This window comes from Pelobates fuscus, chromosome 11 (genome assembly GCF_036172605.1).
Source record: "Pelobates fuscus isolate aPelFus1 chromosome 11, aPelFus1.pri, whole genome shotgun sequence".
Taxonomy (NCBI): domain Eukaryota; kingdom Metazoa; phylum Chordata; class Amphibia; order Anura; family Pelobatidae; genus Pelobates; species Pelobates fuscus.
In genome coordinates, this window is record NC_086327.1 from 111,271,457 (window position 1) to 111,283,551 (window position 12,095).

Sequence of the window (12,095 nt, forward strand, 5' to 3'; positions counted from 1 at the left end):
TACACAAATCCAGTGATAGCACTGTTCTAAAAGGAAACATGATAACATGATATGAAAGAATCCTTTCAGACAGCATATTTGCTCATGTATGTAACATTTGTCCACTGGTTTCATAATGTTGTACTTATTGAATTATGGCAATAAACCAACTCACACTGTCAGAGAGATATCTAAATTCAACTTATAACAAAACCTATTATCATTTATAAACATGGACTAGTGTCCTCTCCGTTCAATATAAATAGGAGCCCCAGCTCCTATGTCCCGCTAGCCAATGATGGGGGCACAGGAGCACTGCTCAAAAAGGCAAATTTTTAGTGAGGTAAACAGACGCCCCCTAGTGGACAGGTGCCTGCAGTTGGGTGCCTACTCTGCCTAATGGGAAATTGGCCCTGAGCATATGGAGTTATGCACCAAATAAACATTAGCCTGCATATTAAGAAAATAAACATTTGATGCTTGGAAATTAGGCTGTTGCTGTGTACATCAAGTGATGGCAATTTTTAAGTCAGAGACAATTGATAAAAATTTATCAAGCTTGCCTATTTCTGACCCGCATTTCAAATACCCTGGTAAATTCCCCAAAATGTAATTGTGATCTACTGCGACTCGCTTTGATAATTAAGTCATGTAGAACCAACACCAAATTATCTTATCAATGCAGACTAATTTTAAGCAGATTCACTCAAAGTTAAAATCATAATAAATTAATTTTAATCACTGTCAGCTCCATAATAAACTCTTAACGCTCCTATAATTCTGAGATCTGAGAAAAGACAGACAAAAGAACTCAGAGGTATGACAATAGATCCTAGTCCTCTTATATAAGGGATCTTTCTGTACGTAAACATTTTTGTTGCTGCTACTCAATGTCAACACATTAATATGTTCCTCCACTACAGGTGCCCAACCTCATCCAAAAGCTGTTTCGGCCAGAATAATAGCCGTTATCTGGTGGGTGTTCTCCATAACCCTGTTGGCTGCTTATATCGCCAGCTTTGCGGCATTTTTAAACGTCGGAACAGAACAAACCACACAAATTCAAACCTTCGAAGATCTGGTCAAACAAAGAAAACTTGAGTTTGGAACAATCAACAGCTCCTCCACGTTCCAGTTCTTTAAGGTCTATGTATAAAAAAAGCTTTTTAATTGAATTTTATTGAGCAATGAATGCTTCTTACAAAAAGTTACAATAATACTTTTTGTAAATCAACACGATCAAACATCCAATTAGCAAATGAGGAATACCTATGTGCATCCTTGAAAACAATTGTCTGGCGAATGAAATTATGCTTAGTTAATCTGTGATTTACCCTGTATGTTGATGTCCAAGCCGTGGGTTTAGTGAGACACATTGTAACTGGATACATATATATTGTAGAATTGCTTTGGTGGGGAAGGTCAAGTAGTATGTCATATAACGCAAAAAAACTTTTTACATCAGAACAATAATTACATATGTATACTTTCATATTTCGAAACCTAGACAGGTTTGAAGATTTTGTTCAAAAGTTATTTATTTTTTAATATTAACAAACAAAGAGGAAACCATCGTTTTGCTCCGGAAGCTGAATCTGAACTGGAAAAATTCTCGTAGACAGCTATGGTTTCACTTCAGCTACTCCGGTTTAAATTTTAAATTCACTTTGAATTCTCACTTTAGTGAACAAACCTTACTGCATTTTGAAGGAACACTCCCAGCCCATCACAACGTCCAGTAATTAAAGGCCCGGGCGCCATCTAACCTTCATAAGTTAACCCAGTATTGGAATAATTTAACTATGAATTTGGGGCTCTGGCACCATCATTACTCTCCCTGGCTTTGTCCCTCTTTACACTTCAATATGAGGAAGGTTTGGCCGAGTGGCCAGTGATAGGCTGAGAGGATCAGTTGACACACGTACAAGTAGTCTCCAGTCACTATGGCTTACAGAAGTTTGTTTTAAGTGATGTCAATACTAAAGGCAGAAAATAATAATTACACCTCTTGTATCTAAAGTAAATGTATTTACCGTATATACTCGAGTATAAGCCGAGTTTTTCAGCACATTTTTTGTGCTGAAAAACCCCAACTCGGCTTATACTCGAGTCACTGTCTGTATTATGGCAACTTACATTGCCATAATACAGACTGGTGGCTGTGGGGGCTGCAGAGCGTTTACTTACCGCTCCTGCAGCTCCTGTCAGCTCCCTTCTCCTCCGCGCCGGTCCGTTCAGCACCTCTGTCAGCTCCCAGTGTAAGTCTCGCGAGAGCCGCGGGGTCATAGTGCGGCTCTCGCGAGACTTACAGTGTGAGCTGACAGGGGAGCTGCACGGACCGGCGCGGAGGAGGAGGGAGCTGACAGGAGCTGCAGGAGAGGTAAGTAACAGCTCTGCCAGCCCCCTCCCCCCCACTGAACTGCCAATGCCACTGGACCACCAGGGAAGGAGGGGGGATGAAAAAAATAAATATAACAAAAAAATTAAAATAATAATTAATAAAATAAATAATAATAGAACAAAAAAAATGATTAAAATAATAATTAATAAAATAACAACAATCAAAATGCCCACCCCCCACCAACACATACACAAACACACACTGCACTCATACACACACTGCACTCATACACACACTGCACTCATACACACGCTGCATTCATACACACGCTGCATTCATACACACGCTGCATTCATACACACACTACACTCATACGCACACACTGCATTCATACACACACACTGCATTCATACACACACACTGCATTCATTATATCCACACATTGTAAATAAATATTCAATTAATATAATTTTTTAGGATCTAATTTTATTTAGAAATTTACCAGTAGCTGCTGCATTTCCCACCCTAGTCTTATACTCGAGTCAATAAGTTTTCCCAGTTTTTTTGGGTAAAATTAGGGGCCTCGGCTTATATTCGGGTCTGCTTATACTCGAATATATACGGTACTTTAAAATGTGCTACTTTGCAAAGTCCTAACATTTCAATGATTACTTTTAATGCTAGATCTCCATTAACAATACACTAGAAGAACATTTAAAGGATCACAATAGTGTCAGGAAATCAAAGCGGTTTTCCTGACACTATAGTGCCCTCAGTCCCCGTGGTGCTGAAGGGGTTAAAACGACATCAGCGGAGCCGGCCGCGCGCGCATTCAAAGTGTCCATAGGAAAGCATTTCTCAATGCTTTCCTATGGACGCTCTGCGTGATGGAGGCGAAATGTGCCTCCAGCATCGCAGATGCGCCTCTAGTGGCTGTCCGGAAGACAGCCACTAGAGACTGAATTAACCCCAAATGTAAACATAGCAGTTTCTCTGAAACTGCTATGTTTGCATCTGAAGGGTTAAAACCTGAGGGACCTGGCACCCAGACCACTTAATTGAGCTGAAGTCATCTTGGTGACTATAGTGTCCCTTTAAATAAAACAATCTAACATGAACCACTTTTCATTTTATTTCTCCGTTACAGATATCTAAGAATCCAACCTACCAAATGATTTATGAGCAGATGGAAAAAAAGAAGGATTTGGTTCTAGTAAAATCTTTCTCTGAAGGAGTTCGACGAGTAATGGAAAGTAATTACGCCTTCCTGGGAGAATCCATTATGCAGGACCTTGTTGTGGCCAGACACTGCAATCTTGCCCGTGCACCAGAAGTGATCGCTGGTAGAGGATATGGCATTGCTGCCACACTGGGTATGTCTACTGCTCTTTTAAAAAGTTACATCTGGCTAGTTTGTAAATATTATATAATATTATTTTAAAAGTACTACTCTGCTAAAAAGAGAAATGCTCAAGGAGCAGTGAAGCATCAATTAAGCATCATTCTTGTTACTACAAAAAACAGCAGAAGCTGCTGGGCATTCTATAGGGATTTGGAGAGATATAAAGGGAGGCCGTGAAATAAGTCTGGTAGAAAGGGAGAGCAGGGGTGAGGCTTATGCACGTGGAAACGCGTTTGTCTTATTTACTAAATCAGAAAATGTGGAGAATTGACAAGGAAATTGCACATTAAGCAAAGTAAATGGCTTAAGGGGAAAAAGTTGGAGGGAAAAAAAGATGGAGTTGGATAACTGTTAGCCTGAAATTTGCAATACTAAATTCTACACAATTCCTGGGTTACTGAATAAACATCTTGATGGTAGAAGAAAAAAATGCAAGATGAAGTTGAAAGGGTAACTAGAGACAAACGGTCGTGAAAGAAAAAATGTAAATATTGCTCAATTGTATATTTAAATTTACAATGAAAAAAATGCTCACGAATGATGCGTTGTTGAAAGAAATAGACTGATCAGCCACAACATTGAAACCACTGAGAGGTGAAGTGAAAAACGTTGATTATATTGTTACAATGGCACATGTCAAGGGATGGAATATATTAGACAGCAAATAAACAATCAGTTCCTGAATTTCATGTGTTGGAAGCAGGAAAATGGGCAAGTGAAAAGATCTGAGTGACTTTGACAAGGGCCAAATAGTGATGAAAAGTCTTCTGGGGTGTTCCCAGTATGCAGTGAATAGTAACTACCAAAAGATGTGCAAGGAAGTACAACCGGTGAACCAGCATCAAGGTCATGGACACCCAATGCTCATTGATGCCCTTGGAGAGCATGGGCTAGCCCGCTAGGTCCAATCACACAGAATAGCTACTGTAGCTCAAATTGCTGAAAACCTTAATGCTGGGCATGAAAGAAAGGTGTCAGAACACATAGTGCATCACAGTTTCTTGTGTATGGGGCTGCGTAGCCGCAGACCGGTCAGAGTGACCATAATGACGCCTGTCCACTGCCAAAAGAGCTCTGTGTGGACGTGCGTGTCAGAACTGGAGCATAGAGGAATGGAATAAGGTTGCTTGGTCTGATAACTCACGTTTGCTTTTAGATCAAGTGGGTTGCCGGGTGCATGTGCTTGGTCTACCTGAGGAAGAGACGGCAGCAGAATACTCTACTGGAAGAAAGCAGGCCAGCAGAAGCAGTGTTATGCTCTGGGCAATGTTCTGCTTAAAACCCTTGGGTCCTGGCATTCATAAGGATGATATTTAGACATGTATCACCTACCTAGATATTGTTGCAGACCACATACACTACTTAATTTCACTGGTATTACCTGATGACAGTGACCTCTTGCAGTAGGATAATGCACTCTGCAAAAAATGTTCATGACAAAGTGTTCAAGATAATGCTTTAGCCTCCAAATTCCCCAGCTCTTAAACTGATTGAGCATCTGTAGGAACAACAAAGCCGATCCATGGAGGCCCCACCAAGCAATTTGTTGGTAATTAGTGATGTCCCGAACGGTTCACTGGCGAATAGTTCCTGGCGAACATAGCGTGTTCGCGTTTGCCATGGACGGTGAACATATGCGATGTTCGGTCCGCCCCCTATTCGTCATCATTGAGTAAACTTTGACCCTGTACCTCACAGTCAGCAGACACATTCCAGCCAATCAGCAGCATACCCTCCCTCCCACCTCCTAGACCGCATACAATTTAGATTAATTCTGAAGCTGCATTCATTTTTTTTTTTGTGTTTGTGTTTATTATACATTATCCCCCCATAGCCAGTAACCTGTGTTTATTATACATTATCCCTCCCATAGCCAGTAACCTGTGTTTATTATACATTATCCCTCCCATAGCCAGTAACCTGTGTTTATTATACATTATCCCCCCATAGCTAGTAACCTGTTTATTATACATTATCCTCCCCATAGCCAGTAACCTGTGTTTATTATACATTATCCTCCCATAGCCAGTAACCTGTTTATTATACATTATCCCTCCATAGCCAGTAACCTGTGTTTATTATACATTATCCCCCCATAGCCAGTAACCTGTGTTTATTATACAGTATCCCTCCCATAGCCAGTAATCTGTGTTTATTATACATTATCCTCCCATAGCCAGTAACCTGTGTTTATTATACATTATTCCCCATAGTCATTTATCGTTGGACCTAGGCAGCATGATGTCTTAGGCCGGCCCAGAGAGTGAGTGAGTGAGTGAGTGAATAATATAATATATATGTTCAGAAACATATTAGTAATATATGTAAATCGGGTTCATGCAAAGAGGGTGAAAAGGTATTAAAGAAAAACACACTTATTGCATCAAATTTACAAAGCCAAACTTTTAAAAGCTTTCCTCATTTCTTTCTTGGGATGAGGAATATATCGGTTGTAGACTGAGGATTTCCATCTGCCCAATCTTTTAATAATATGCACTGGAGTGTCAGTGTTGAAGGAGACCGAAGCTGCCCCTATTCTAAATGAAAGACCCGAGACATGGATACAACCCAATCTTTGGAGTAGTGTTCTGATGTAGAAGATGAATTTAGCCGTAGTCAGAGGGATTCAGTGAGAGTAGTGGTGAAATGTGTGTGGCATGACTGAGTGTGGGTAAGTAAGAGTCAAGTATTTTAACTGGGCACTAGTTCTAGGTGGGATAAAGTGGTATAGCGGATGGATGAGTAGTTTGGTTCGTTTTAGAGGTTTGTAGAGAAAGTATATAGTGATCATGATTTTTTGCGATATCCAATATTTTTAAGGTGGTCCCAGTGCCACCACTCATATCTGGTGTCCCAATAGCTTGCATTTAAAAAAAAAGGTTTTGACTGTAATATCATAGCAGTCAGTTTCCTTCACACGTGTGCGTTTCAGGGCCTGCCAGGGCACAGTGTCACACCAGTGCAACTCATATCTGGTGTAACAGTAGTGTACATTTAAAAAAAAAAAATTAAAAATACAGGGGGCTTGTTGTCACCTTTCGGGGACCCTTGGTGTTGTACGTGGCTGGGTGGAGGAAGAGACCTTCAATGACATCAGTGAGGACAAGGAACGGGACATGGCTAGCTTGGTATCCAACCTTGTGCAAATGGGGAGTTTGCGGTTGTGCAAATGGACTGTTTGCGGTGCGTTAAACGAGGGGGTTTGGTCTGTCACTATGAAGCGGGCGTAACTCTTACACTACCTGATCGATACAACATCATACCTGATGTTTTAAAGCACGTTATTCCAAACAATTTAGGAATGTTAGGTGATTTATGCCCTTTATGGTTTAAAACCAGACTCTGCATCAACTATGTAATTTTCCATGGGAGTTTTGCCATGGATCCCCCTCCGGCATGCCACAGTCCAGGTGTTAGTCCCCTTGAAACAACTTTTCCATCACTATTGTGGCCAGAAAGAGTCCTTGTGGGTTTTAAAATTTGCCTGCCTATTGAAGTCTATGACGGTTCACCACGTTCGCCAACATTTGCGGAAGTTCGCGTTCGCCATTCACGAACAGAATTATAACGGAACAATATTTAATGTTCGCGACATCACTATTGGTAATGTCTTGGTTCCAGATACCGCAGGATATGCTCTGAGATCTTTTGGAGTCCATGCCTTGACACATCAGAACGGTTTGGGCAGCATGAGGGGGGCCTACACAATATTAGACATGTGGTTTTAATGTTGTGGCTGATCGGTGTATATTGCTGACCGAATAATCCTATAGATATAAATGTTTTCAATTTAAAAAAAAAAAAAATCTAGATCTAAGGTTATAGATATAATATGTATTAACAGCTATGGAAAATTATATGCTTGTCTGTGTAATTTGTTAAATTATTTTTGTGTTATAGATTCTCCACTCATCAAACCTCTGTCTATTGCCATATTGGAAAAAATTGAATCTGGCAACCTAGATTACCTGCGTCAAAAGTGGTGGGAAAACAGCTGTCCAACGAAAGGCAGTTCCGGATGGACCCCAGTTCAACCACACACCTTAGGTGGAATCTTTCTTATACTGGGCATTGGCTTGGCTTTAGGTCTAATTGTGTCTTTGATTGAACTGATGTGCAAAGCAAAGAACAATGCAGATCTGCAGCAGGTAAGCAGCACTGTTTCTGGGCTATGTTCTGCTGGGAAAGCTTGTGTCTTGGCCTTGATGTAGATGTTACTTTGACACATACCATCTATCTAGAGATTGTTAGAAATCACGTACACCCCTTCATGGCATTGGTGTACCCGGATAGCAGTGGCCTCTTTCAGTAGGATAATGCACGTGGCCACACTGTAAATATTTTTCAGGAATATGACAAAGAGTTCAAGGTGTTGCCTTGGTCTCCAATCGAGCGTCTGTGGGATGTACTGCAACAATAAATCCAATTCATAAATCTCACAACTTGCAGGATTTAAAAGGATATCCTGCTAATGTGCCAGATACCACAGGACATGTTCAGAAGTATTGTGGAGTCCATGCCTGGATCCATCTGAGCTGTTTTGGCAGCACAAGGGGGACCTACATAAAACTAGGCAGGTGTTTCTAATGTTGTAGTTAATATGTGTATAGATTTTGTTGCAAGGTTAAAGGCATGGACTCTCCCCAGTCATGTCAATCACTTTTCAGCACAGAGGTCTACACCAACAAGTGAGAGACAGGGGAAAGCAGAAGGACCCTCCTCCAGTTGCTTGGGCTTTCTGGAGGAGTATAAGAATAGCGTGGTCTATTTCCATGTCCACAAAGCCATGACAGATGTACTTTGAATAATTAAATTTACCACATGGTAGAAGTCGGATAAGAAATTTTTTTAAATGCTTGTCTTTTTCTCTCTCTGTCTTTTTTCATGTTAACATAGATTGTCATATTGATAACGGATTGTTAAAGAAACACTCCAAGTAGCATAAACACTACAGCATACTTTAGTGGTTGTTGTGCCAGAAAAGCGTTTGGTATAGGTTTGACTTCTTACCAGGAGTCTGTTGGGTACATCTCTATACCTAGTCTTTGCCAAAAACTCTTCATTGAGCCAAGTCCATCTGTGCAGATTTCTGCTTATGGCTAAGAGGCTCTCAGCTGGTGTGCCAGCCCTGCAGAGCTTAGCTCAGGAGAGCTAATAGAAGCTTCTAACCATGAGCTTCCAGCTCTTGATGAGCAGCACCTGGAGGATCCCAGAGAACATGTCAAAGTTACTAAAAATGGTTCGACTACTTACAGGGGGGAGGCATCAGGGCACTCATGACACCATTTTCACTATAGCATGCTGTAGTGGTTATGGTGCTTATAGTGTTCCTTTATTCAGCATTTAAATGTATTTTAGCTCTGTTCTGAAACGCTTACCATTTTTTATTTCTATCTTTTCAGAAGTCCTGTTGCTCTGCTTTCTCAGAGGAAATAAGTCAAAGGATTGGAGCAAGAAAAGAAACCCAAGAGAATTCAGAAAAAGTTAAACCCTAAGCAGCTTTTATGTCGATAACCTCCTCCCCCCCTTAAACATTTTCAGCTGCAGCTTACATTTTGCTTGCATGTACAAGAGTATTGTTCTTTCTTCATTTAAACGAACGGTACATAAACATTACTGCGCTATTTTTTGCAAGTAGTTTGTATAATTCGAGGATGTAGGAAAAAAAAATAAGATTTTAACATTTTGCCCTATGCAGGGACTCCTTTAGTAACATATAACGAAACAATTATCTGCGCCAGCTCACAATCACTGCCATTATATACATAATCACATTACCTAGTACTCTTGTAAAGTAGTAACCAACTATGTGATGTTTTCGATCTAAAAAGTCCGGAGGAAATATTGAAAGCACCAATTTATTTTCAGAACATCAGATGTATCACATAAGATCTTAATAGTCCTTTAAGGATTTAATTAGACCAACTTGCTAAAAAGAAATTAATATGCTATTCAATAAACTCTTTATAGGGCATTGAAATCTGAGTTGCAAAATGAAGTATAGCAAATCCAAGCAATGACAATGGCTTACTTGTAGAATGTTTTTATATGAGCTATTTTTTGCCTACATTTTGGAATTCTGATTTGAAGTCACTGATTTGGTGTAAATACACCTTTTAAAAACTTTTTATTCTCTGGTATATCGTACACCATTATTATCATACCTACATAATGGCAAAGCCAGCTTGAGTTAGAACTTTCAATACCATATGGGTGTCCAATGAGTAATGGATACATTAATACTATAAGCTCAGGCTCAAAAAAAATGAGTAGATGGTTGTAATAGTGTTTATAGAAACACAGTTTGTATTGTAGAGCGATAGTGATTTGCTACATTGAAGTGAATTAACTAAAATGTGGTGTAAGTACATGGCTTGTCCGTAAAACAAATATCAACTTTACTGAAATGATTCCAGAGTAATCATAGTTTAAACCCTTTGTTAGATGCATGTTTTTCTATCAAATAATATGTGACGATTTACTATGTGTGTAATAGAGAATCTGCTCGCTTGTTAAATTAGTATTTCCAGATTCCGTTTAAACAATAAACAGTGTTAATGATCCTCGTTTACAGAAATGCTTTGTATAAAATTTGCATAGGTTGTCATTCGAGCCTGTTGATGCATTTTACAATCTCATAGAACATTTGCATTTGTGGTGTGGAAATGTGCCAAGTTATAGGATGAACTCGGAATTAATCTACACAGAAATACATTATTTGAACCACAAAGTTAAAACCAAGATAGCATTCAGTATTAACCGAAGTAACTAGGAAGAAAGACGAGTATGTGAAGATGCACCTTTAAATAAAGTTGTAAAGACATGATAGAATCTGAAGATTTTGAAGTATAGTGAATACACATCTTACAGGGTTTTTCACTAAACTCGGATTTGGCTAAATTGAAGATAGCCAATTTGTATATGTCTGAGCAATTCAGAGGCCAATTACTAAACTCTGCAATTTACCACACTGCCTCCAAATTGATCTGAGAAACCATTTGAACCAGACAGGTTTGCCATAATAATGCCAAAAATCCAGCATGGTCAACCAATCAATTTCCAAATTGTATCTCCTTATAAAAGAGCATAGTCTTAAACAGGGATGCCCAAAAGGCAGAACCCCAGATGTTGTAGTACAGCTCCCATGATGCTTTGCATGCCTTTAGAATTCTTTTTGAATGACAAAGCATCATGGTAGCTGTAGTTCTACAACATCTGGAGATCTCTCTTTTGGGTACCACTGCTCTAAAAGAAAGATACAATACCCAGAGTAGCTTTAAAAGAAATGTTAAACAAATGCAAGCACTGTAAGATCATTTTAAAGCAGTTGAATTTGATTGCTAATAAATTAGGTATGGTTCAAATACCATACTTTGTATCAATCCAGCCAGCAACAGAATTGTTCTGAGCCAGATGAACACATTCACTCCATCTCCCCAAATTAACGCATGAGTTGAGCTTACTAAATATCAGAGTTTCAATTTTTGCAAAATCTGGCAAGTCCCATAGAATTAAGCAAATCTGGGATGTATTCTGTTAGTTAACAGAAAATCAAACTGTTAAAACGGGACTATAATTGCGGAGTTCTAACAAATTGGGACTTCTTTTTCAGCTTTGACATAAGCCTTTCAATTCTGTTTTCACTTCACCACATTTAACTATTTAGTGACCACCCCAGTGTTAAGACCTTACTTTTTAAACACGGGTGCATTTAATGAATCACTGTTTTCATTCATTGGGTGTACATTACTAAAATAAATGTAACATCGAAGTAAGCTACATGTATTAAAATGTGTAATGATTCTGAATGTGTTACTAAGTGTTTAAGCTTTATATTGGCATATTGCCCTCTTAGAGAAGGGTGTTGTTTTATTGTAATACTAACAATAGTATTTGTAACATCATTGTGAGTACCGGTAACTAAAACTCATGAATTCACTGCCAAAATAAGAGATACTTCTTTAAAGTAATACTAATGTCCTACCTGAATAATTATTTGCTGATGTGCAACTACTAAGCTACAAAATAAACGTTTTTAGTCACATGTATTTTCTCATTTGTGCCATAAAAAACTTTTTTTTAAAATTGTAATTCTAAATAAAAACGGTGACTTCCCTGGAAATTAAATACTTGAATAAAACATTTAAAGTCATCTGTAACTTGTGCTAAACTCTTTTTCTAGTGATGCTCGGTTTTCTTTTGAATGTATATTACTTAGTGTGCATCACTTTATTTTCTGGGTTCTTTTTTTTCGGTTCACAAAAGGTGTTACTCCCAAAGAAAAAAAATGTAAAAAAATAAATTACAAACTCTTGCACCTGTTTTTTTTTTGTCTTCATATTGACAAATTTGTCTGTCATGTGGATGTTCTGA

At 38.9% G+C, this 12,095-nt stretch overlaps 1 protein-coding gene across 1 annotated transcript in view; it reads left to right on the forward strand.

Annotated features, from left to right (window-relative positions):
- LOC134577677 (glutamate receptor U1-like) overlaps window positions 1-11,530 on the forward strand; it is a 45,880-nt gene extending 34,350 nt beyond the window's left edge. The window contains exons 9-12 of the mRNA XM_063436538.1: window positions 903-1,123; window positions 3,468-3,693; window positions 7,623-7,870; window positions 9,125-11,530. Of these exons, the coding sequence (XP_063292608.1) occupies window positions 903-1,123; window positions 3,468-3,693; window positions 7,623-7,870; window positions 9,125-9,217 (788 nt within the window). The 3' untranslated portion in view covers window positions 9,218-11,530. The remainder of the gene's footprint in view (window positions 1-902; window positions 1,124-3,467; window positions 3,694-7,622; window positions 7,871-9,124) is intronic.
- Window positions 11,531-12,095: the final 565 nt, after the last annotated feature.